At 41.5% G+C, this 26,720-nt stretch overlaps 1 protein-coding gene across 1 annotated transcript; it reads left to right on the top strand.

Annotated features, from left to right (window-relative positions):
* The first annotated feature begins 4,666 nt into the window (after window positions 1–4,666).
* Window positions 4,667–6,689, top strand: LOC125246644. The gene has a single exon (XM_048157625.1). The coding sequence runs from the start codon at window positions 4,735–4,737 to the stop codon at window positions 6,658–6,660; it is 1,926 nt and encodes a 641-aa protein (XP_048013582.1). The 5' UTR covers window positions 4,667–4,734; the 3' UTR covers window positions 6,661–6,689.
* The last annotated feature ends 20,031 nt before the right edge of the window (window positions 6,690–26,720 follow it).

Here is a 26,720-nt window from a genome sequence, read left to right as displayed (position 1 = left end):
GAGCTTCTACAACTTTTGACCTGCTAACTGAACTCCTTTCCACAAACTGATCATAGAAATAAAAACAGTATAAATAAAAATGGTAACACTTTACAATAAGGTCTCATTTATTAACAATGTATTAACCAACAACAGCTAACAATGAGCAATATATTTGCTACGGTATTTATTAATCTTTATGTTAGTTAATAAAAATAGCCATTCATTTGTAGGGACTCGTTCGACAGACGTTACCAAATGGCTTCATCAGCCAGAGGCATGATTGAACAAAGCTTCATTTGGTCCAAAAGATCCATTTCCTGAAGTGATGACGTGACTTCTTTTAACAAAGGACTCTGTCTAAAGGACTTCCTAGCTCATCAGCAATAAACTAATCAGAACCCATCACGTGGATCTGATCACATTAAATCTATTGATTCTCTCACAAAACCCTCTTGTATTATCGGACGGAACAGGAAAAGACCCATCAACGGATTTAAAGACGAATCTGTCCTATCAATACCTCCCTTGTGTTGACCGTCCATCGTGACCCGGTCACTCGTGACTCCGGTCAAAGTTTAAACTATGCTTAAGGACTCAATCTTGAATCTCAAAAGGGACAATTGTCGATTACTTAAAGTATTAACTATATACAGAATAATACATGCCATGATGTAATTACTAACATGTCTATTCAATGTATTCAATATGTGGGTTTTCTTCAAATGCATTATTGTAATCATTGTTTTAATTAGGTCAGTCTAGTAATATGTGTGTAAGAAGTGTGCCATGTTTGAGTTCTAAATGCAGAATTTATAATTCTCTGTAATTCTGTGTGAATGAAACATTGAAATTCAGTATCAGGAAAATATTAAGAAACTTTATAAAGTTGTTAATAAAACAGGAGAATGTTCTGCAGATATCACGCGATGTGATCAATAGACAATAGACGAGGCGTGTCTAATCTCCGTAGCAACGTCTCATTGGAAGATCGCTCCCTTAAAACTATGCTGTCCGAACAAGCTAATGTCAGAAGTCAGAAGCTGGAAGTCAGAAGTCAGAAGCTGGAGGTCAGAAACTGGAAGTCAGAAGTCGGTCAGAAATCGCTCGAAATCGGTCAGAAGCCGGACTGAAGCACCGCTACTTTGACCACGGCGGAAAAGTCGCATGGGTCATTGATAACTGATTGACCGGGGCTGATTTTCCATCGAACACCCGACTTCAACCACGAGCTGCGCCGCTGATCATTCGACAGCCGTCACATCCAGACTCCAAAACACTTCGTGAAATATCTGACCAAAGTCTCCCAAGAAGAGAGCCGCTCAAGCCAGACGCTCAGCCAGCAGCATCCTTCAAGCTTCCGCGCAACCCACAGGGCTTTCCCGAGAAGACGTCACCTGAAAGACAGCCAATCCAGAACGGGATTCCGCTGTACACGAGTCACGGAACAACCCGATTACCTCAGCTGTCACAGCAAACGCAGGTACAAGCAAACTTCTCTCTCTCTTGCTGGAAACTGGTGAAACTCCTTTAAACCTAAAGAATCAAGCCAAAGCTCTGCTTTTGTGATTTTCCTCAGGTTATGAGTTAAGTTAGCACTGAACTTGGGACTTTTCATAACTCATCAACTCCGCAAATGTGTGTGCATGTATGTGTGTGTGTGTGTGTGTGTGTGTGTTTAGCCTTAGTTTCCTGTAATCATTAGAAGTAGTCAATAAATCTTGTTTTGATTTTCACATATACGAGTTTCTTGTGCTGTGTATCAAATTACTGTCTTAAACTTAAAGATCAAGTTACCTCTTGCTTATAATATAATAATTACAATAATAACAATAATCATAATAAAATATTGTTACTGTTGGCCGCAGAATAATATTTTATCCAGAATTGGTAAAATACTCTAACCTCAATTTTCGCTGGACGAATAATTGATGAAGTGTTAAATATTAATTCTGAATCATTTACAGTGAATCATTTACAGTTGATTCGATTCTTATTCCCTGTAACAATTAAATTGAGCTAATAAATAGGCTAAGTCCTTACATAATGGTGGAGAAAAATTCGTGCAGTTTAATCTAATTTGTACACAAAACAAGTAACTTGTGTGATTGTATCTTTTCTTGATCCGGAAGACAGATTAGAAACAGAAACGAGGCTTTTTGATTGTCATAACAATGATTGCACATAAGGCGCTGTGGATGAATGAAATCTGAACTCGAGTTGTTTGTCTGTACGTTTTGTTGTTGTTGTTGTTGTTGTTAAAACTGCAGTAAATGAATCTAAGATTGTCTGCCAAGACAAAAGGAAAGTCGCCTGAGAGCGCACCAGGACAGAGTGAGCGTGTTCCTTGCTTTGTTCTTTAAGGCCTTAGCTATAGTGGATAATATTGCGTGTTCCAATGTTATTTCAACTAAGCTAAAATCCCTGCATGGTCACATTAGAGAGTAGCTACCTAATGTGCCGCCTATATCCGCTCATTCGTGAGATGAGATATTAATACTCTAAACACTATACGTGTCTGAGTTTGATTTGAATGGGATTATTTTGAAAATTCTTGATCAAGTAATTTGTTGCAGTAAATCCTGCATGTTGTTGCGTGTCCAGAAACTGACACGAATAATTCAGATCGCCGAGATCTCAGTAATGTTACTATTATTAATTGCAGAAAAATCTGTGGATTAATGTGCCTCACTCTAACGTGTGGGGGTTGTTCAGCACTGAAGCTGAATGGGTCAATGTGAACTGCGCCGTCAGTTCAATGATTAATGTGATTTTGCACACAGATAACGAACATGCAAAGAGTATAGAACAAGGTATTCTTTGTTGTGCGTCACGGTCACCACGACAGTGACAGCTGTAACCCGGAAGCCCTAAGAAACCTTTCCCGGGTAACCTTTAAGTGCGCATGCGCAGTCTGCCAGCGCCATATTCAACTGTGTGTAAACAAAGCTTAGCACAAGCTGAGCTAGCTAAATCTAGCACGGTTGCATTACAGTCTATGTAAAGCTAGTAGCATTGCTAAAGGGCTAGTGGCTAGCATAGCATTTTGTGGTCTGAATGCAATGTTGCAATGTTGGAATGACTTTCTTACTGAACTTTAATTCACTCTAGTGCTTTCACCTCCCTCTCTGTCTAACTTACACATCTTATCTTTTCTCATCTCCTCCCATTTGAGAGAACGTGACAAATGTTAAATTTAATAAACCTGGTTTTTAATATCATTTGTTTGAGAGTTCTCTCTCCTAAATTTACTCTTGTCAGTTAAACACTGTTTTGTTTTAGTAGCAATCGTCCTAATTACTTTTAATGACATTTTATGTTATTTGTAATTGCTCTTATTGACTTTAATGACATCTGGGAATATGAATTTTTGATTGGAAACTTTAATTCGATTTCAATTTTAATTGGAAATCAAGTTCATAATCAATTTCAGTTTAGCTTTCATATGGTATGGATATTTGTGGATTAATTTAATGGTAGTTGCTTACAAACATCTGGCAATTTTAATCATTAACTAATCATTATTGCTTTGAAATTTTAATTTCATTAGTCATTAATTAGGATTTGGGCTTCCCCAATTCAGATGATACTTGATTGATTAATTTGATTATAATTGCTCTCAATGTTTAATGCTGAACCCATTACAATTTTAATTCACAACTTCCAAATTTGAATTCAAAATTTCATTTAAAATAAAGTTTATTCTCAGACTTTCACTCCCTCAGTCTTTGATTTAATTCATTTATTTAAAGGAAAATTTTGGGGTCTCCCTCAATACTTGGGTCAGTTGACTTCTCCTGCTAGCGCAGTAAGCCAACCCCCTAGGTGTAGGCGACTCCCTAGCGCCACCACTCTGTCAACCCTGTAATTTTTCCAAATTTTGGGAGCAAAACTTCACTCTCTTTCTTCTTCTTCTCTCTTTCTCTCTCTCTCTCTCTCTCTCTCTCTCAGCTGTCCTCTTCTGGTTTGACTACTGCTGCTGGTTTTTGGATTTGTACCTGTGAAAGTCATAAAAGCAGAGTGTTTGAGAAATATTTAACAAATATTTGGGAAACGGAACACTTCTTTTAAAATAGGATGACACTCACTTTACCTTCCCTCCTCATCCTGTTATCCTACTCAGCCTAGGCTCAAGCAGGTCGACAAGGAGACTGGTAGGCGTCCATAAACCCAGGGCACGCGTCTAGAAACGCTTTAAGTGGTGCATGGTTGTCAATCCTACTAGCTGAGAAACCAATACTGTCATTGTTATTGTTTTTCTTTCGCCCCGAAGGGAATTTTAATAACAATCACAGTCCTGGTACTTTGAAATCCTTTTCAAAACCCCTGTCTAGAACCATCCTTCTAAAATTAAATTTTACAAAACTCATTCTGCAAACAGTGTTAAAGACAAAACTTCATCTTATAGGGAAACTGGAAGCACCCCATTATTATTCTGCTTTGCTAAATGCTATTCTGTTTGTTTCATGCTCTCCTTTTCTTCTGCTGTTCTCTAGCTGTGCTACCTGTGTGTGCTTACTGATTCTTTCACAGAGACTCCGAGTTAGAAGCACATCCACGAGAGGACCACAGTCGAGAACCAGCCTTACCTGCACATTTACACACTCATTACTCATTCCCATTAACTCACAGTTGACATTGCACACTTACACCTTTGATTTGCCCTGCTTTGTTTTGTTTTGTTGTGTTTTGTTTTGTTCTTTTCTTCAAGGTCTGTGTCAGTTTCGGGTTTAGATCTCCCTCGCGGTGCCAAACATGTCTCGCACAACAGACCCTGCTGGACACTGGAAGGATCTGGAGACCTGGCTAAGTGTTGTAACAGACAGCCTCCTACCTAAGGCCGCTGAAACACTAAAGCATCAGACACAGGACCAGCTGGATGACAACATAGCAAGCCTCATGAAACAGGACCCAAGCCAGAGCTACAGTCACAAAGAACTAGCCAAGATCACCGGCTCCTTAAGCCACACACTCATCGCCACCCTCAAACTGAGCGACAGGCAAGCCGCCCATCGCCAGCAGGAGCTGACACATGCAAAACGACGCATCGAACAGCTGGAGCTGGAGGCTCAGGAACGACAAGAAGGGCCTGATGAAGTGGAACAAGGCGCAAAAGAGGAGATCAACAGGCTAAAAGAGACCCTAGCAGCTACTACGCAAGAAATGGAACGAGGCAGAGCAGACTACGCTGACCTCTCCGACAAGCTACAGTACGCAGAACAGCTACTGGAAAAAGCAAAGGCTGACTTCAGAGACAAGAACAGCCGAATTAAAGCTCTCGAAACTCACCTGAATGAGTCAAGAAATGAGGTCAGCCGCCTAAAACAACAGCTTGACTACATCAAAGAAGAGTCTGACAGTATTAAAGAGGAACTCAAGCATGCATATGAATTGCGCTGTGAGCCGTCAAGAACACGTCGGACACCGACGTCACCTTTGCCAAGCAGGACCGGCTCCCCTGTTCCTGGACTGGCACATGATCAGAAGGGGGCAGTGCCAAAACAGTCACCTGCTCCCTCCGAAGAATCCTACCTCCTCACTAAGCTAAAAGAACGTGCTCCAGCCAGCTACAGATCATCTCATGGCTTGGACCTCAGAGACCTTGACAAGCTTGCTAGAAACATTGGCAAATTCACTCCAAATGTGCCAGGTAGTCCAAATGTTCAGAGTTATCTGCAAGATATTGACTTCCATCTGGAAATGAGACCCAATGTCACTGACAAAGATAGACTTTATTTGCTCAGAGCCACATCCAGCTCTGAAGTGCGCAGCTTCCTGGACCGGCAGCCTGCCCACACAAAGACTGATTACCACCTGCTCCGAGAAGCTCTCATCAGAGAGTTTGCCGACCCTGAGTCAGAACGAGGACTAGTGGCTGCCCTGGAAACAAAACAAGGTCGTCACGAAACTCCTCAAGTCTTCTATAGCCGACTAAGGCTAGCATACTTCGGGTCTCGCAACGAACAGAGCATGGAGGAGGAATTGAACTTCAAAACTCTCTTCCTGAGAAACCTCCATCCTGGGGTGAGCCACCATCTTGGCGTCCTTGCCTGTCCACGCACAATGAGTGCTCAACAGTTAAGAGACTTGGCGCACAAAGCCTACTGTAAACAGAAGATGGCCTTAGAAAAGGGCACCAAAACCACCACAGTTCTTGACTTCAACACACAGAGTCAAGGGCTGGCCCTAGAGGGCACCCAGCGTCAAGACCTTGCCAAGCCGACACCCAAAGAGTGGAATGCATCTTCGTCCAACAGAGAGTGGGACTCCCACACTGGTACTCGACCTAAACAGAGAGACAACCGCTGGGATGGACCACGTGGACGACAACGCTCACCTGGACGTCAATGGGAAAATTCATGGAACCAATCAAGACCTCATGAGAGTCATTGGGAGAAAACCTGGAATCACCCAAGCTCATTTGGAAACACCAGAGGAAAAGGCTCATGGGAATCCAAGGGAAAACGACAAACACACCCTGGAGCAACCAGCCCAAGGAATCGACGAAAAAACTCACAAAGATTCCAAGCTGACAGAGCTCAAAATGAATCCATACCTGAACAAAAGACTTCACCTTGTTTCGACTCTCAAGAGCTGATGAAAATGATGATGAAAGAGTTCTTCCAACGAAAGGAGGACGACCGGAAGTGGGAAGAGAAAGCGAAACCAGATTCATCCTGACTAGCTGCCGGACGAGATGGCAGCGACCACCTGACTCAACACACCCCAGAGAACAGCACCTCATCTCTCTCTCAGAGAACCACAAGCACCATAACTTCAAACGGACAAGAAGTCCCACCTGAACATCCTGCAAAACAGTCAGAAACTGATCCAACACCTGATGGGTCAGATCACAGCAGTGTCCAACAAACACCTGCTGTTGAAATCACTCCAGTTCCTGAAAGTGCTGTCTTGGTCGTCTGCCACTCCTCCGAAGAAAATGAAATAAATGCTGACATCCTACCTCTATCATCCCAAACTCCAGTCCCCCAACTCCTGGGTGATCTCGTTGAGAAAGGTATCGCAAGAAAGTTTTACCTCTCCATTATCATCGAACAACACATCAAGGTCGAAGCCCTCCTTGACACTGGAGCTGACATCACCCTAATGTCAACAGAACTCCTTGAAGAAGTCCAAAACAGAACAAAGAGGTCTAACGGAACCTTTAAACTTCAAAGGTGTGAGCTGAACCTCCAAGCATATTCCCACACAGGCCTACAACTAAAACATGTGGCCCCAATTCACCTAACAGTGGGACCAATGAACCTTGTTCACCCAGTATACGTCTCACCACTCAACACATATCCTCTCCTCATTGGGAAAGACCTGCTTAACCGCTTTGAACCCTTAATAGACTTCAAACACCTGAAGATATGGACACAAGTCCGTGAGCCTCTGCCCCTCCAGTCAGTAAACCTGAACGAATTGCAGTGTCAAGTCACAGACACCGCCCCCCATCCACTGACTGACGATGCAAATTCAAAGTCAAGAGCAAGTTCCACGTCAAGCAACAGGAACCAAGACCCATTCCTCTGCTCACTGCAAGCGTCAGACTCAGGCTCCCTCCGAATCATGACTGCCATAAATGTCCAAGACATATCAGTGCCTGATGCAGCATTAGCCCTGTGGGCTGAAAACTCAGCTATCAGCCTGAAGCTCTTCAGAACATTGAAGCAGACATATAAGAGCATACCACACGTCTCGAAGCATAGCCGCTTCCCTCTCAATCCATGGTCAACAACCATGGCTACCTCCAAGATTGTCTGTGCTGCAGACATACGATGGAATGACAGACTCTTGAGTCACTACTTCCTGGTTGTCCCCAACCTGCCTCATGACATCTACATAGGAGCAGACATCATGGTCCGTCTCAACGCCTGCGTTGACACCGTGAATGACGTCATATGGGCTCCCTTGTCACACCAATTGACATCTTCAGTCAACCTCAAGAATCTTCGATCTGGGCAAACAATACCAGATGCATGCGCCATGATCAACGAGCAAGAAGCCACAATCCCCGCTTACAGCAAGAGTGTCAGTGTCCGCCTCAACATGCGACCTGGCCAGACCCTTAACAGTAAGCTAGGCTTCTTCCAACCTTCCAGGACCTGCCTAAAACTAGGACTGACCTTGGAAGCCACACCTCTCATAGAAGTGTCATCTCGTGCTGTGTATGTGTTGTTCAACAACTGTACGGCCAAAGACATCAATGTGCCAAAAGCCAGTCACCTGGGATGGCTCATCAACCAGGCGTTCCATGACTTTGAACTGACAGTTCCTGTCATCGGCCACATACCAGTTGAACTAATGTCAGATGAATGCCACAACACCGTAACTTGCACAAAGCCCCATGAGATCATCACCATCACTTCTATTCTGCCGGTGCCTAAAGAAAGTGTCTGCCGATCAGAACTTACAGATGACACTCACCTCGCTGTCTACGCTGTGTCAACACAGACTGCAACAGAGTCACCTGTAGAACTGACTGTCAAGGCCCACAGTCCCTCAAAGACTCAGAGGAACCCTATGCTGGGTTCAATGCACAAGTCCAACAAATCCTGAGCGAGGCGGATGCCCTCCACAGTGAAATGGATCGCCAAGGACTCAAAGAAGTTCTGTGCAAATACAAGGACTCCTTCGCAAAGGATTCCCTGGACTGTGGCCTGACTGATATCCACATGGTGCGCATCCCAACTCACCCAAATGCGCCACCGACATTTGTGCGGCAGTACAAGATTCCGATAGCTTCATACGAATCAGTGCAAGATATCATTGACTCCATGCTACAAAAGGGGGTCATCCGACCCTGCAACAGCACCTACTCCGCCCCGATATGGCCAGTCCTAAAGCCAAACGGCAAATGGCGGCCCACCATTGACTATCGCAAATTGAACCAGCAAGTTCCCTTATCGCGATGGCCTATGACTCAATTGGACCAAGAGATTCCCAAAATCAAAGGCTCCACGATCCTATCCACACTGGACGTCGCCTCAGGATTTTGGACAATCCCTGTCCACCCGGATGACCAACACAAGTTGGCGTTCACCTTTGGCAATCGACAATTCACCTTCACAAGGTGCCCCTTCGGCTATGCCAACTCCCCAGCTGAATTCAACATCTTTCTGAACAAAGCTTGCCCCGATGCCAGAGCCAGAGGCAACCTCATTTATGTTGACGATATCCTTATGAAAAGCAACAATGTGGCAGACCACCTCAAAGAAATCGACCATGTCCTGAACCAGCTGACAACAGCAGGAGCGAAAATTGCCCTCCACAAAGGACAATGGTGTAAAACCAAGGTAAATTATGTTGGCTTGCTCATCGGACGAGGCGGCATTGAGCCGCAGTCCAGCCGTACACAAGCAATACAAAACATAAAGACGCCCACTAACATCTCTGAGCTACGAAGTTTTCTGGGAGTGTGCAACTACTCACGACAGTTCATCGAGAACTATGCTGACATCGCACGACCACTGACTTCCCTCCTGAAGAAGGACAAACCCTTTGTTTGGTCGGAAGCCCAGGACACAGCCATGAGCGAGCTCAAACAACGCCTGTGCTCCGCCCCATGCCTGGCCTACCCCGACCCAGGAAAAGAATTCTATCTGGAAGCTGGATTCTCCAATCATTGCCTCAGTGCAGGTCTGTACCAGCTCCACGACAAAGACAAACGGGTGGTCGCTTACGCCAGCAAAACCTTGCTTCCCCCAGAATGCAAATACTCAGACTGCGAAAAAGCCTTGCTTTGCACTGTATGGGCCATTCAGCGTTTCTCCAACTACATTGGAGCTCAGAAGGTTATCATTGAAACGTGTCACCAACCAGTGACCTTCCTCAACAGCCAACGAATCAGGGATGGCGTGGTAACCAACGCCCGCATAGCTACATGGTTAATGACGCTCCAAGGACGAGACGTCGAGGCAAGATATGCCCAAAACCACAAATCCTCACTGGGAAACGGGCTAGCAGCCTGTCAGAGCTGTTCAACAGACACGCTGAATACCTCAGCAGAAGCCAAAGAACCGGCACCACCGCAACTGACAAACTATAGGTACTTCGAGGAGAATGTGTGTGAAGGCATGCCCACAGCATATGTCGATGGTTGCTCCTACAATCAACAAGGCAACTTGAAAGCGGGAGCAGGCGTGGTCTGGCTCAACAATGACCCTTGCCCACCACAACAGTTCAAGTTAGGCCCTCACTCATCTCAATATGCAGAGATAGCAGCCATCCTCATCACCCTACAACTGGCCGCCTCCCACAACATCAAAGAACTCCTGATATGTACTGACTCGAACTATGCCCGTCTAAGTTTCACATGCCATCTAGCTGGATGGAAACAGAACGGATTCAAGACAGCTAACAACAAGCCTGTCAAACATCAGGAACTTTTCCAAGGCATGCGATGCCATTGTCACCACACATGACATGATCATCTACTGGAAAAAGGTACGTGGTCATTCACGCCAACCAGGGCAAGACAAAGATCTCAATGACCAAACCGATGCCCTTGCCAAAGCTGGTGCATCACATGGAGAGCCTTGGAAATGTCCTTCCCTCCCACCCAACCCTTCAGTTGCAGCCATAACCCGCCGCCAGCACGCCGTTGGCGCGCAAACCCCCGCCTCCTCCCATGTTGAACTCTCACCTCAGTTCACTGCGGATGATCTCCTCACCCTCCAAGCGTCGGATCCAACGCTGCAAACCATTATCGCTCACATTTCCGACCCAATAACCTCATCCCATTTCCACCTCCGACCGATCCAATTCCTCTGATCTCCGCCACCTTCACTCAATCAAGCACATGCTGCATCTCAAAGACGGCGTTCTCACATATGTCCCTGAGCCCCTAACTGCGCCAAAGCTTGTAGTTCCTCAGAGCCAAAGGGGGATAATGCTGACACACGCCCACGATGCACCATGCGCTGGACACCATGGCGCCAAGGCCACCTATGAAACGCTCAAACAAGTAGCATATTGGCCTGGCATGCAGCAAGATGTGACGGAATATGTAAAAGGATGCCTGGTGTGTTGCCAGTTCCAACCGGCAAACCCAAACCACAGAGCACCACTACAACGGAAAGGAATGACCTTCCCATGGTCTGACCTCCAAATAGATTGGGTAGGACCCCTGCCACGGTCAACACGGGGTAACAAATACTTCCTCACCGTGGTTTGCGAATTCACAAAGTGGGTGGAGTGTCTCCCAGCTCCCAACGATACAGCAGAAACAACAGCCTGCCTGTTAATGAACCACATCTTCTCAAGATTTGGACTGCCTCTAAGAGTCAACTCTGACCGAGGAACCCACTTCACCGCTGAGGTTATGCAGGATGTATGGAAACTCCTGGGCATACAGGCCAAGCTTCACATAAGCCATCATCCAATTTCCTCAGGGCAGGTCGAACGGGCCAACAAGACAGTGGCAAGCATGTTGAAGAAGTATGTGTCCGCCAACCAAAAGGATTGGGATATCAAGCTCCCTCTGGTACTGATGGCCATCAGGGCCACCCCTCACAGGTCTACCGGAGTAGCCCCATTCGAAATGATGACAGGGCGACAAATGACACTACCGCTACACCTGCTGTACCAACCTGGTGACATGAACCTTGTCACCGCCTACACCACTCACCAGTATCTGGAAGAGTTGCATCAGCACCTAAGAGCGACTTTCGCCTTCGCACAACAAAACCTCCAGAGAAGCGCGGAAGGTCGTAAAGCCTACTACGACAAAAAGGCCTCTTACCAAGAACTCAATGTCGGAGACAAAGTGTGGTACTACAGCTTTGCCCAGCCGAGGCAGAAAGCTCCCCATCGCCTGTCAAAGAAATTCCTACCTCACTGGACAGGACCACATGAGATTGTGGACAAGCTCTCACCTGTCGCCTACCGAATCAAAATCAGACAAGGCCGCAACGAGCCTGTCCTTCGATGGGTCCATCGGAACCAGATAAAGAGGCACCAAGGTTCCAACCGACAGGAAAAGGGGGAGGTTCAAACCCACTGACACAGACCGACAATCCCATACTCTACACCACACTAATGACTTGTCATTTTAGGGAAAGTTTTTGCTTTTATTTTTCTGGTTTTGTTTTACACAACATTTACACACGCTCCTCCACAACACTGCTAGTGACAACCTCTAGTAGAAAGGAGTCGCTTCACACGTGACACTCACTTTGCTCTAGTAAACTCAGTGTCCTTGTGTCTCTTAGTGTTTTATTTTCTCTCTCTCCTCATGCTTTCTTTTTCCTCTTTCACTATCATTAGTCTTCCTCCTCAGCTTGCCCATTATCGATTCGAATAATATTTATATACGTTGTGAATGTTTGATTTTGGCAAAGGAACACCTATGTCAAAATACACCCTCCTGAGGTTGTGGCGTACCACGACAACAACAAACAGTTGTACCTGGCCCCAAACCTAAAATTGTGCACGCTCATTAAAGACATTCATTACCTTTGCTCGAGTAAACCATTCGTATTTGATAATACCGAGGGCATCTGCGGCCTAGAATCAATTAGACCCGACACGATACTGCCACGCGCATTATTCTGCCTAAACAAACTCTCTGGATTAATGTCCCTAAGGGCTCGATCCTCCATATTGACAATCTTGCAGTGTATCACGACGATGAGTACCAGGCTGAACTCGAAATCTGATCGTACTTCAAACAGCATTCCTTCGTCCTCGATCCAGAATTGGAAGAAAGGATCAGGGAGGAAGGAACGCAACTTATTGATCTGACTCCTGTTGATACAGCCTTAGAAGCTATAGCTCGTCTTCCACCCACCAGCGTGACATTCATTCGGTCTTGGTCTGCTGCTGACACAGCACGTTGCATCTCTACTATTGTAGGATATATTGTGACCTTGACACCGGCCTTCCTCCTGCACAAGCGAGTGAACGGCGTGCAAGAGTCTTTTGATAGATGCACGTCGGGCGTCCCGCGCATCTTCCGACGTGATAAAACCGACCAAGAACCTGAACCTGAACCCGAGAACTCAACCAACCTGATTGAAATTACGCCTCTACCTCCTCGTCGAACCACTGACAATTAGATTAGTCGAAACCACCCAATCACAACTGATCTTAAACAGTACGCCCCTATGTTAGTTGAAGTGTTCCTAACCCGTTTACTCCAAGATACCCAAGTCCTTCACCAGGATTCAGCCAAGTGAGGGAAGCGTTGTTTGTGTTTTGTGTTTGTCTGTTCTCTCTCTCTGCCTCTTGTTCCAGTGCCTGCCGACGTTCGCACCAGGAACCTCGCCAAGCAAAAGGGGGACTCTGTAGGGACTCGTTCGACAGACGTTACCAAATGGCTTCATCAGCCAGAGGCATGATTGAACAAAGCTTCATTTGGTCCAAAAGATCCATTTCCTGAAGTGATGACGTGACTTCTTTTAACAAAGGACTCTGTCTAAAGGACTTCCTAGCTCATCAGCAATAAACTAATCAGAACCCATCACGTGGATCTGATCACATTAAATCTATTGATTCTCTCACAAAACCCTCTTGTATTATCGGACGGAACAGGAAAAGACCCATCAACGGATTTAAAGACGAATCTGTCCTATCAATACCTCCCTTGTGTTGACCGTCCATCGTGACCCGGTCACTCGTGACTCCGGTCAAAGTTTAAACTATGCTTAAGGACTCAATCTTGAATCTCAAAAGGGACAATTGTCGATTACTTAAAGTATTAACTATATACAGAATAATACATGCCATGATGTAATTACTAACATGTCTATTCAATGTATTCAATATGTGGGTTTTCTTCAAATGCATTATTGTAATCATTGTTTTAATTAGGTCAGTCTAGTAATATGTGTGTAAGAAGTGTGCCATGTTTGAGTTCTAAATGCAGAATTTATAATTCTCTGTAATTCTGTGTGAATGAAACATTGAAATTCAGTATCAGGAAAATATTAAGAAACTTTATAAAGTTGTTAATAAAACAGGAGAATGTTCTGCAGATATCACGCGATGTGATCAATAGACAATAGACGAGGCGTGTCTAATCTCCGTAGCAACGTCTCATTGGAAGATCGCTCCCTTAAAACTATGCTGTCCGAACAAGCTAATGTCAGAAGTCAGAAGCTGGAAGTCAGAAGTCAGAAGCTGGAGGTCAGAAACTGGAAGTCAGAAGTCGGTCAGAAATCGCTCGAAATCGGTCAGAAGCCGGACTGAAGCACCGCTACTTTGACCACGGCGGAAAAGTCGCATGGGTCATTGATAACTGATTGACCGGGGCTGATTTTCCATCGAACACCCGACTTCAACCACGAGCTGCGCCGCTGATCATTCGACAGCCGTCACATCCAGACTCCAAAACACTTCGTGAAATATCTGACCAAAGTCTCCCAAGAAGAGAGCCGCTCAAGCCAGACGCTCAGCCAGCAGCATCCTTCAAAGCTTCCGCGCAACCCACAGGGCTTTCCCGAGAAGATGTCACCTGAAAGACAGCCAATCCAGAACGGGATTCCGCTGTACACGAGTCACGGAACAACCCGATTACCTCAGCTGTCACAGCAAACGCAGGTACAAGCAAACTTCTCTCTCTCTTGCTGGAAACTGGTGAAACTCCTTTAAACCTAAAGAATCAAGCCAAAGCTCTGCTTTTGTGATTTTCCTCAGGTTATGAGTTAAGTTAGCACTGAACTTGGGACTTTTCATAACTCATCAACTCCGCAAATGTGTGTGCATGTATGTGTGTGTGTGTGTGTGTGTGTGTTTAGCCTTAGTTTCCTGTAATCATTAGAAGTAGTCAATAAATCTTGTTTTGATTTTCACATATACGAGTTTCTTGTGCTGTGTATCAAATTACTGTCTTAAACTTAAAGATCAAGTTACCTCTTGCTTATAATATAATAATTACAATAATAACAATAATCATAATAAAATATTGTTACTGTTGGCCGCAGAATAATATTTTATCCAGAATTGGTAAAATACTCTAACCTCAATTTTCGCTGGACGAATAATTGATGAAGTGTTAAATATTAATTCTGAATCATTTACAGTGAATCATTTACAGTTGATTCGATTCTTATTCCCTGTAACAATTAAATTGAGCTAATAAATAGGCTAAGTCCTTACACATTGTTAGTTCATGATAGTTCACAGTGCATTAACTAATGTTAGCAAATGAAACCTTACTGTTTGTGCTTAATAAGATTAAGAGAAAACTCTTATTCATTTTTTATGGTAACACTTTACAATAAGTGCAACCATAATCACACTCTCTCAATATTCAAAGTGCAAATAAGACCAAATTTTCTTTGATAGAGAGCTAAGAGATGGTTACAACTACACTGCCCAGCCTAAAATAGCTTTCATATTGAGAGACACTTGCATTCATCAGGGAGCCGCTTTCAAAATGCGGGGTATTGAAATCGCATTTACTTTCACTTTCATGATCGCACGTACTCTGTAAATATGGAGCGGCGGCGACCGTTATCCAACTGAATTAAATGTTTTTTATTTAAATACAAAGCAAAACGACAGTGGAGGCGTAATGTAAACGTAGCAGTGGCATATTCTTTCCTAATCATCCTAACACTCTGTCATGGCAACATCACAAGACTACTTTTCGCCTCGACGAGAAATCTCGTCACATATTAGTCTCGCGAGATCTCCCGAAACGAGATCTCGTCACACCCCTACTATATATTGTTATACAGTATATTGCGTTGACAACTCATTAATTAAATATTTACCATCTTATATTCTGCAAAATTGTGTGTTTTTAAATAAACACTGAAAAAAACTACACAAGTTTTAGGGCTGGTCGATATATCAATGTTATATATATCGTCGTAAGTGATCACTCCAATTTAGACCAACCTATATTGTAGTTATATAAAGCGTTCACAGGCAGATGCATTTCCCCAGCGTCAAACTCAATATCCATGAATTAGGTTTCTTCAACATGTTATAAGGAACACTTCCGAGGCCAACCTTTAGTGTAGTCATTTGTTTTACTAGCGTTTTCATTGGTTGCCCTATTAAATCCAGTCATGCAGCAGGTATTTTTGCCACTCAATCCAGCTGAGAGTGTGTGTTATGGAGGGAAAGTGATGTTGTAGCGTCTGGAGAGGATCAAGATCATCAAACCAACTTTGAATTCAACAGGCTTTTAACCTCTTGAACTTCTCATGTAAATCTCACGTCAGGCTCCAGTCTGCCCGATGTTTATTGCCCACTCGACAGCTTTGTTGCCATGTGTCGATGATCAACAGGCATCCACGGACCTCTCCCTTTCTCTTCAGAGATCTTAATCAATTCAGATCAAATTATCCAAGCCAGGCCTGAATTCTTTGATGGCCAGATGACCCAATACATAGACACACACACGCCTTAAGACTTTCTTTACATTTAGCCTCAAAATATGACTATGCCAAAATGTACCCCCTTTGTATCCAGTGTGTATGCATGTCTCCCTATTATATAGGCTTAGTTACGACTGTAGTTGTGTTAGTTTTACCCTAAAAATGTATATTCAAGTGGGAAAAATGTATCTCGGCTTTAATGTCTTCCACACATACAGTAGGTGGTAGGGGTGTGACGAGACGGGTATCTCACGAGACGAGACTTGAGATTGAGTTCACGAGACGAGATGAGACAAGATTTTTACACACTATTTTTAAGAAATCCTCAATGGCGAAATACATGACTAGATAAAAAATATTCTGCAGGTGTATTTGAAATGTTTTAACTAATCATCTCGTAATTAATGTCATTTCAGTTCTACTTTCTGAGTATGAATTATCATATGCAGTAAAAGACAACAATACTCAAGTACTGTAAAAGGTTTTGCCACAAACTCAACTGACTTCTGTATGATTTCAGTCTCTTCAGACCTTACTGTACATGATTTATGAGCTTCTACAACCTGTGACCTCCTAACTTAACTCCTTTCCACAAACTGATCATAGAAATGAAAACAGTATAAATAAAAATGTTAACACTTTACAATAAGGTCTCATTTATTAACATTAATGTATTAACCAACATCAACTAACAATGAGCAATAACTTTGCTACAGTATTTATTAATCTTTGTTTATGTTAGTTAATAAAAATAGTCATTCATTGTTAGTTCATGATAGTTCACAGTGCATTAACTAATGTTAACAAATGAAACCTTATTGTTTGTGCTTAATAAGATTAAGAGAAACTGTTATTCATTTTTATGGTAACACATTACAGTAACCATAATCACACTCTCTCAATATTCAAAGTGCAAATAAGACCAAATTTTTCTTTGATACAGAGCTAAGAGATGGTTACAACTACACTGCCCAGCCTAAAATAGCTTTCATATTGAGAGATATTTGCATTCATCAGGGAGCCGCTTTCAAAATGCGGGTATTGAAATCACGTTTGAATGCGCGCTCCCGTTTACTTTCACTTTTAGCGATCGCGCGTAACTCTGTAAATATAGAGCGGCGGCAACTGTTATCCAACTGAATTAAATGTTTTTTATTTAAATACAAAGCAAAACGACAGTGGAGGCGTAATGTAAACGTAGCGGTGGCATATTCTTTCCTAATCATCCTAACACTCTGTCATGGCAACAACATCACAAGACTACTTTTCGCCTCGACGAGAAATCTCGTCACATATTAGTCTCGTCACACCCCTAGTAGGTGGCCATCCAAAACAGTGTTTCTACTGCCACGTGTGCCGCCGCCGCCACGTCGCAAAGTGTATTTGCAGCTTTTGACTGCTGAGTGGCGCTTTAACCACATGTTATCCAACAAATGCATCAAAGCACATTTATCTTTATGCAAAATGTCAATTTTCTCACATATTAGGCCTATATTTATCACAAATAAATTTTTTATTTATATTTTAAACTAATTTAATAAAACAGCATGGATTTTTGACATGCACATACTTTGTTATTCGTTACCTGTCCTTTGTTTGACAGATAACTACTTAGGAAAAATATAGCCTATCTGTTTGGACACTGATTAAGAAATTTTCCACCGGAGCTTTAGCTAGCTGGCTAACGTTGCGTTCTCTCCTGCTGTGTTCAATGACTCTATTCATCAAGCTGTAGCTAACGTTAGCTAACTTAACTTAGATATACCAAAAAATATTAAAATTATTGAAACCATCCAGGGCTCAACGCTAAGGATTTTTTCTGCTGGCCCAATTTTTACTTGCCCCGCCGAAATTTTCCGGGCCCCACAACAAAAAAAATTATAAAAGTAAAAGACAAGAAAATGAGCCTATAAAATAAGCATAGTTATTGTTTTCATTGTTTTTGATACATTTAACCTCAATAAATAAGGTTATGACACCAAAAGATACTAGATTCAATATTTTAAATATTGTTAGACAAATAAACAGTAAGTAGTAAAATAGTAACAAATAATTAAATTACGAGTAATAGCACAAATAAATACAACAGAACAAACATATAAATTAAATAAATGGTGCTTTTCAAGTTTTTCATGTAGGTTTAAACAGGAGATTTTCAGGTACAGAATTTGTAATCTAATGTATAACTATAGAATAGATAACTTTATTAAAGTTAATCAAGAGCAGTTACAGATGCATAAAAATGTTTTTAATGTTCAAAATATAAAACGTTAAATACTGTTATTTGAAAAAAAATTAAGACACTTTAAATGTGAAATTAAACCCGCCAGTAGGTGGCAGCGTATCACTGTTAATGAGCGAATCATTGAGATTCAACCGATTCATTCAAGCGGCTGATTCATTCAGGAAGTGTTGCTCAAAGACGCAAAACAATGCTGTGGACTTTGGAACTATTTTCGTTAGCGAAATACAGCGAAACAGACAATTTGGTGTCTAAAATGTAAGTCACTTGATATTAAGTTCTTGTTTGTTAAACTGTACGCTGAATAAAATCAATATCACATTTGTAATCATGCTAATATTTGGAGAAAAATGGCGCTCTGTGTAATATTGATTAACTTTATTAAATTATATATGAAATATATACAGGGGCATTTTTGCCCCTTATCTTGAATTTTGGGGGCATTTTAATAGACTAAATCACGCAGTGAAAGCGTACACTTTAATATGCGCACACACTACTCTAACCTACTAGACTATGTCTAGTAGACTATGTAGACTATGTTTTTGTAAAGTGAAGGACATACTCGATAATTTCAGATCGTTAAATCAACAATTACGATATTATAGATGATATATAACGCACACCCTACAGCACTGGCCCGATCGGGCAAGTGACCGGTGCGTCTACTGTCCGGAGCGTCATTCACACTAGCCCGGGGCCATCGGGCAGTCCTTATTGTCGAGCCCTGTCATCACTCACCAAATTCAGTCAAGTAAATCGCCGAGGCCAGGCGTGCTTTCAGCTTCTGATGGTGGTCTGCACTGGTGATGCAAGGCCCTTCGCGTTAATATTTCCATGCACTCGCGCTCCCTTCTGTCATGCGCACCTGTTCGCAGTTCACTGAATCGCAGGTCGCAGTTCACCAAATCTCGCAGTTCACTGAATATGAATACCCCCCCCCCCCCCCCTCCCAAAAAAAAAAAATTTCTCATCGAATCTACACGATTCACGTAGGTCACCTATTTTGGTTTCAAAACGGCGAATTTCGCCGAAAGGTGAGGGATTTTCATGCCTGTTTATAGGCCTATTTGTATTTTGCAAAATGACGAGAACATGTTTAACATTGGAAGTTTAAGATTCTTTATTAAATATTCTTACTTTATGCAAAACATATAGGCATCTGTACATTGTACCTCTATAACATCATAACATAAATCATTAAATTATAGTTCAAATGAACTGTACAAACCCAATCTTGGTTTTTGCTATTTATTTAGGCCTATTTATTTATATCAGCAGATCTGTGTTGATTAAGATCATTTCAATAACTGCTGATGTTGCAAACTGTGGTTAAGCTGTAAAGCAGCTTGAAAGAATTGACCAAGATATGTTACATTATGGCTCCGTATTATTAGAACAATAACTGTACAGAATCTTTACTGCCATCCAATGTTCCTTAAAGACAAAGAAATAAAATTAAAAAAACAAACAAAAACAACAAACCGATTGTGTTCCATTTATATATCAATGTATAATGTTTACATTATCTTGTGTGAATAAAAAGCACTCACCCAACCTAACAGTGCTTGCTCTGCAACACTTGACAAGTTCGAGATAGGGGGAAGGGCGCTTTGTTTAAAATGTTTGTCACCAAAGCCATTAATCCAGAGGGCGGGAGACTCAAAATATTAGCCTAAGCTATGCGCATGACAGACCTTTTTGCAATCTTGGTGCTTTTTGTTAATTTTAACATCCTGATCTGATCATATGAAATAAGCTGACGAAATACACAATTGTTAGACTCTGTTATGAGTATTTGCAGTAAGTTTCTTTATTTGTTTGTGTTATGGGGATTTACAGAAGTTCCGAATGGGATCAACCCTCCCCCGCACGTTTGCCAGCGTCTGCTGCTGCCGAGCAGAGTATGTGCGAAGTTTTGACTGGAGCAAGGAGGGATTTTTTAAAAGTCGGAGCGTCGTGATTATGAGAATTGTTATGAGTTTGGCGTGTGGTAGGAAAAAAAAAGTTTGCACAATAAGCCACTACGCAAATTTGTGTCTAACTAGACCAGCTAAAATATATTGTTCAACCAAAAACATCTTATCAATTATTAAAGTAATAAAGACATGTAATAAAGTAATAAATACATTTAATTAAAACAGAAAGACATATATTGATTTAGCCTTATTTAAAGGCCGCGGAAACATGGTTTCGTTTGTTACGCACTTCAATCCATACCACACCCGACGTTCTTGGTTTTCTTCCTAATTATTAAATATAGGCAATTGGTTGATGAAACATTGATTGAAATTAAGATACAATTTCTACAAAACGAAATTCACTTTAAAGAAAGACTTACTACATAACAAAACTTAATGAAGTGGTCAAACTTATGTCTGACCTGCATGTCTCCCAACATTGCGCATCCGTCATGCTATTCCTTTTTCATAATGAACATAGGTGAAATTTAAAAAATAATAATAATAATAATAATAATAATAGGCAATAGCCCAATATTTAAATATAAATATGAAACTAAATTAGCTACATTTTTATCCCTCTGGCCGACAAAAGCGCCGGCGCGTTCTGGTGGATTTTCTCCTTTCTAAAACAACTTAAAACAGGCCTTCCGTCATTTTTGGCGATAGCCTACAGATTAGTGCAAGACTACAAATGGTCTACTTTTATTTGTGTACCCTCACAATAACAACAAAACCTTGTACTTTTGAAAAATAAAATAAAAAACAGGGTGCGCTTTCAGCTGTCTCTCTGCGAGAATCTGAAACGTCTCAAAAGTGAACTTAAACTCAGCGAATAATTGTACCTAAAAAGAAAGAAATATCTCAATTCGATAGGCTATAGGTCTGTGTTAAATAAGAGGCGCTCTATCCACTGGAACGTGTTGTTTCTGAAATCATGGCCAGTGCTCGTTGCTGCTGTTATCAGTTCTCTTGGCGCTCGTGCACATGCGCAGTTTTCACACAGACAATCAAGCGTTTCGTTCTGGTAAAAGCACAAAACAAAATGCACACAATGTGTCCTTGCTCTTGACGTACAATCACTGATGAACACCTTTGGTTTTAATGAATAAATTAGCCTAAATATTTATTCCTGCCGGTATTTTAGTCTGCGATATCAAAATCACTAAACATTACATAGCATATATAGCCTAATAGCCAAAAAAAAAAAAAAAAAAAAATCAAGAACAATAAAAAAAAAATCAAGAAGAATAAAAAAATCAAGAACAACAGCAGTTAATAAGAATTATTGCTCTTAATGCGGTCTTAATGCTGGACCGTTCTCATTTCGCTCCGCATATGGAACTTTTTTTTTGCTAAGAGCCAACCAGAATGAAAATATTAAATTTTTAATCCGTGTGTATATATATATATATATATATATATATATATATATATATATATATATATATATATATATATATATATATGCCTATGCCTATAATGACTGTTTAATGACAATAACATGCAGTAAGACTTTGTGTAAAGGTCTTTCTTTTATTTTTTGATGCATAGACTGTAACCTAAGACTATCCCACGTTTTGAAATGAACTCTCACTTTAAATTTTCGAATGGTTTTTAAGCATGTTAAAATGTTATATTATAATGTTATTGTTGTTTTACTTCGTCCTTTCATCTCCGTTTACAAACCGACATTTTATTATTACAGTCACTTTCCAATCCATCCCTTTGCGCCACCTGGCAGTAGTTTTTTACACGCGACTGAATTTCAGTTAACGCAACGGCCCTGCGGCGGTGGTATGCGCGGCGGTAATACCCATTTTGGTTGTCCACCTACTGTATACTTCTTGGATTCAAAATGTTCCTTTCCAACTGTCTGAACCAACTATGTTTGTTATGTTACTGTAAAATGCTTTATTCAATTTTTTGAGACTTTTCGAAGAAAACATACTCAGATCAGACATGTCAAACTATGCAAATTAGGTCATAAAACGAGACAAAGAAAACTTTTCCTGCCTCAAAATCCACGCTGGACATTGGCCTGTTTATTCAAGGAGGCGTTTTGGCTTGTTTGTCCTTAAAAGACAACAACACGCCTGTTTTTTTGTCTCTTGACTGTCTCTCGCCATCACATGCACGTCTCGCCTGGACATCTCTCGGAGACCACGTTCCCATCACGCGCTCCTCTCAAGTTACCTCAGTTCAAACTTCCTGCGGAGACACGGAAGAAGCCAACGAACTTGATTTTTCATGCAAGTACCATTTCGATCCATCTTAGATGCACTAAGTTTACATGATCTAACAAGGTGATCTTGATTCTTTACTGGCTCTCAAGGAACTGTCTGTAAGTTTTGCCATTCTTTTGTTTTCTCTCTTTTCCTGCCTTTACTTTTGTTTCTGTATATATATTCTTTACTTACTTAGTTGTATATGTATTCATAGTTTTGTATATTAAATCCATTATATTCATGCTTCATTGTCTCTGTTGATGCTAATGAAAAAAACCAAGTCCCTTTAACGTTTCTGATTTTGTTGCCATATGCTTTGTACTATTGGTGCTAGAAAAGAAAATTATTCCTCTTAGCCAGAGGAATAGTTTCTTTTTTGGAGTTGATAAAAGATCAGCGGACTGAAGTTTTGGTGGACAAAACCTGCAGTTTCCTTTTGAAGTTAATTCTAAATCTAGAACTAATGCTAGACCATGTACACTACTCACAAAAAGTTAGGGATATTCGACTTCCGGGTGAAATTTCAGAATGCAACTAAAATGCACTATAACCTTTAAAGGTGAACTTAATTTGACCTTCTCTAAACTTTTGAATGCACATGACCAACTGTTCAATGTTTCAGTACTTTTTGCATAACATGCTGTTTTCTAACAAGTTGATTATCCGCAAAAATCACAACAAGTGTATGATCCATGAATCGACCACTAAATGTTCTGGTTTTATGAAAATTTGTATTTAAACAGTCATCTTCATCATGCTGTTCACATTTTGACATCATGAGACCAAGATGATACCTAACAAGTGATCAACAGTATCTGGCCATTGCAAGGCTTCAAATGGGATGTTCTCAGAGGGAAGTTGCCACTGAGCTTAGAGTGTCATCAGCAGGTTGCAACAGAGACACAGAGAGACTGGAAGACTCACAGAAAGGCGTAGAAGTGGGCGTCCTTTGGACACATCCCGTGCTGATGACCGGAACAATGCCCTGTGGAACCGGATGATGAATGCCACTCAACTCTAGGCACATTTAAGGGAGGTGAGAGGCATGTCAGACCATTCGAAACCGCTTACATCAGAATGGTCTGCATGCTATATGATCTGCAAGGGTACCTAACTACACGACCAGGCACAGGCATCATTGTACGAGGAACAAGGAACCAGTGGGCCTCAGTGCTGTTCTCTTATGAAAGTCGACTCACATTGAGCAGAAATGATGTCCAGAAATAATTGGAGATGTCAGAAAGAACCCTATGCATCAGCCACTGTTGTCACCAGACAAGCCTTTGGATGTGGTGGTGTTACAGTCTGGGCAGGTGTGTCAAGTCAATACAGAACAGCCCTACACCTTCTGAATGGTACTGTGACAAGCCAATACTACCTGAATAACATTGTTAATCCTGTCATTGTGCCTCTGCATGAACAACACAGGCCTGATTTCATCTTCATGGATGACAATGCCTCAGCTCATCAAGGTCGCATCATCATAGAACGGCTGCTCTATGGAGTGGCCTGCACTTTCTCCAGACCTGAATCCCATAGAAAAACTCTGGAATCAGCCAAGTCGTCTTGTTGAGGGTCATAACCCTGCACCCCAGAACCTCAATGACCTGAGGGCAGCCCTACAAGAAGAGTGGAATGCCATGCCTCGCCTCAGCAGTCAATAAGTAAACTTGTGAACAGCATGAGATGTCTTTGTCAAGTTGTAATTGATGCCCAAGGGCACATGACAAGTTATTGAGACATTGAAATTTTTTGTTGTGGTATACCCACAACTGTTCTTAGCCTTTGTTTCAATAAATTGTTTGAGATGAAGAAATTACCATTGCATGCTTCTACTTAAATGTCCTACTTACAACTTTCATGATATATTACTGTAGCATGAACTTTTTACATTTTCCATAAATTTCACCCGAAAGTCAAATATCCATAACTTTTTTTGTTTATTAATATTTATTAGGGGCCAAGCACCGAAGGTGCATAGGCACCTATTGTATTCGTTGGCGTTCCTATTATTAGGGGCCAAGCACCGAAGGTGCTTAGGCACCTATTGTAATCGTTAGATTTCTTTTTATTAGGGGCCAAGCACCGAAGGTGCTTAGGCACCTATTGTATCTGTTGGCGTTCTTTTTATTTTCGATTATTAGGGGCCAAGCACCGAAGGTGCTTAGGCACCTATTGTTATTGTTGGCGTTCTGTACTCTTATTAGGGGTAATCGTTACCCTATTAACGATTACCCTTATTAGGGGTAATCGTTACCCTACCCTATACCCTATCACCTATTGTAATCGTTAGATTTCTTTTTATTCTTCTTCTTCTTCTTCTTCTTCTTCTTCTTCTTCTTCTTCTTCCGCTCTTGAAGTCTATGGCAGCCCATAGAACCGTATGGTAAAAAGTTGTGAAATTTGGCACACAGTTAGAGGACAGGCTGACCTTTGACCACAGCCAATTTGGAGTCTCTAACTCAATCCCTCTAGCGCCACCAGCTGTCCAAAGTTGCACTTATGTTTATGTCAATAACTTTTGAACCGTAAGGGCTAGAAACAAAATTCCCCTGATTACTTGAATCGATTGCACCGCATGACGTCATTTTCCGTCATGAAAGTTTTTCCGCCATTTTGAATTTTCTGAAAAACGTACTTTTTCGAACTCCTCTTAGGCCATTACTCCGATTTTCACGAAAATTTAACCAGATCATCTTCAGACCATGCAGAGAAAAAGTTATGGAATTCAAGTTGATTCCTCACACCATTTTCGTAAAACATGCGAACAAATTGTACATAGCGCTTGCGAAAATGGACATAAGGCTGTATCTCCACAACGCTTTATCGTATTCAGACCAAACTTGGTACATGTCATCACAAGCATGACCTGAGGCATCATGCAGTGTTCCGGCGCAGCGCCACCTACTGGTGCAGAGATACGAAAAATTGTCATTTTTGCTTATAACTTCTGATGGGTTTGTCCAAAAATCATAAATTTGGTCTTTTTAGATTCGGGGCATCATGTCGATTCGACTGATATCCAATTTTAGGACGCAATAAAAAATTTGCGTCCTTTTAAACTGTGCAATTATTAAAACATGAACAAATCCACTTCAAATCCAATTTAATTTGTACTTATGAAGAAAAAGAAATTGCACTGTCACAAGGTATAGTTTAATTAAATTACAGTTATAACTTATTGTCTTCTTTTTTTATCCACTATATTAGTGCAAGCCTGTTGTACCGTCTGAATAATGGCCAAAACTATACAGATAAGTTTATTGTACTTCACACAAAATATGAAGCATCCGTTTTCACTCTAGAAAATCACTAAGAGCTTAATAAAACACAAGTGTGCATTAAAATATTATCCATAAAATCTCTCTTTTCCCTTGTATTATCATCACCAACATATATAGCGAATAACACAGAAACACTTGTTACAATTAACAGTAAACGAATATATAAAGACCTTATGCCTTTCAGGTGGTGCTTAATAAACGTTATACCCGTAAATAAACTCAGATGAACTGTAATAAAGTGCCCTCACCTTCATTACTGTCGTATCCAGTATCACTTTGGAGGCTGTAAGCTGGATCACAAACAGTTTTTGCTTGTATATCCTTGAGTAGCACATTTTTAGCACAGTCTCTGTTTTGTATTGTCCCTTTGTATTGATATTCGTTCACTAAGCAGTGCGGTATGAAATGATTCCCGCAGACAAAAACGAATTTCGACAGAACTGAGGGAGCATTTTCCTGGAAAATCAAGTTAATCCACCTCGTTTTCAGCAGCTCAGATTTAGGGAGTAAATGGAGAGAGCTATGTGGATTAATCCATCCAGCTACAGAACACCTAAAACGCTTGGGAGAGGGTATGCACATGACGTCACCGTCGACCGTTACAACTGCGGTCACGCCCGCTAAGTGGCAAAAGACTGAGCATTGGTTTTCAGCGTGAATGTCGCGAAAAACACAAAACACATCCAAAACGG

This window comes from Megalobrama amblycephala, linkage group LG1, assembly GCF_018812025.1.
Source record: "Megalobrama amblycephala isolate DHTTF-2021 linkage group LG1, ASM1881202v1, whole genome shotgun sequence".
Classification (NCBI taxonomy): domain Eukaryota; kingdom Metazoa; phylum Chordata; class Actinopteri; order Cypriniformes; family Xenocyprididae; genus Megalobrama; species Megalobrama amblycephala.
This window is presented reverse-complemented; position numbering and strand designations above follow the sequence as displayed.